The following is a 694-nucleotide window of genomic DNA, read 5'->3' as shown; positions in this document are numbered from 1 at the left end:
AGCAGTCAGCAGTCCTGACAGCCGCCGCGCCCGGCCGGGGGGGCTCCCAGAGGCCGCCCCCTCACCCCGCTTGCTTCCCTCCGCGTGGCCCCCCGCACCGAGGGGGCCCGCCGCCAGCACCGCCCGGCCGGGGGGGCTCCCAGAGGCCGCCCCCTCACCCCGCTGGCTTCCCTCCGCGTGGCCCCCCGCAGCCCGAGGGGGCGGCCGGGCGGGCCGGGGCTGACTCTCCCTTCTCTCCAGGGGGGTCCTACGTGGTGGAGCAGGAAGAGAACAAGCGGACGAGGACGGCGTACACCCGGGCGCAGCTGCTGGAGCTGGAGAAGGAGTTTCTCTTCAACAAGTACATCTCCAGGCCGCGGCGGGTGGAACTGGCTGTGATGTTGAACTTGACCGAGAGGCACATCAAGATCTGGTTCCAGAACCGGCGCATGAAGTGGAAGAAAGAAGAGGACAAAAAGCGAGGGGCGGGCAACAGCAATGACACCGAGCAAGACTGTGTGGTGTCCTCCGGGGAGCTGCAGGGCAAGGAGGGTCTCCAGCCGTGCCCCCCCGGGAACCTGCCCTCGGGGGCCTCCAGGGACCTGCTCGCCCCCAGCCTCGCCCCCAGAAGGCAGCAGGACTCTCGGTGAGACGCGGGGAGACCCACGCCCCGGGCCGAGGAAGCGGATGTGGGCGGGGGGAGGGCCGCGAGCGG

At 71.0% G+C, this 694-nt stretch overlaps 1 protein-coding gene across 1 annotated transcript in view; it reads left to right on the top strand.

The window, feature by feature from the left end:
• PDX1 (pancreatic and duodenal homeobox 1) overlaps positions 1-629 on the top strand; it is a 6,155-nt gene extending 5,526 nt beyond the window's left edge. The window contains exon 3 of the mRNA XM_009290279.1: positions 192-629. Within this exon, the coding sequence (XP_009288554.1) occupies positions 192-629 (438 nt within the window). The remainder of the gene's footprint in view (positions 1-191) is intronic.
• The last annotated feature ends 65 nt before the right edge of the window (positions 630-694 follow it).

This window comes from Aptenodytes forsteri, unplaced genomic scaffold (assembly GCF_000699145.1).
Source record: "Aptenodytes forsteri isolate BGI_AS27 unplaced genomic scaffold, ASM69914v1 Scaffold155, whole genome shotgun sequence".
NCBI classification, from domain to species: domain Eukaryota; kingdom Metazoa; phylum Chordata; class Aves; order Sphenisciformes; family Spheniscidae; genus Aptenodytes; species Aptenodytes forsteri.
This window is presented reverse-complemented; position numbering and strand designations above follow the sequence as displayed.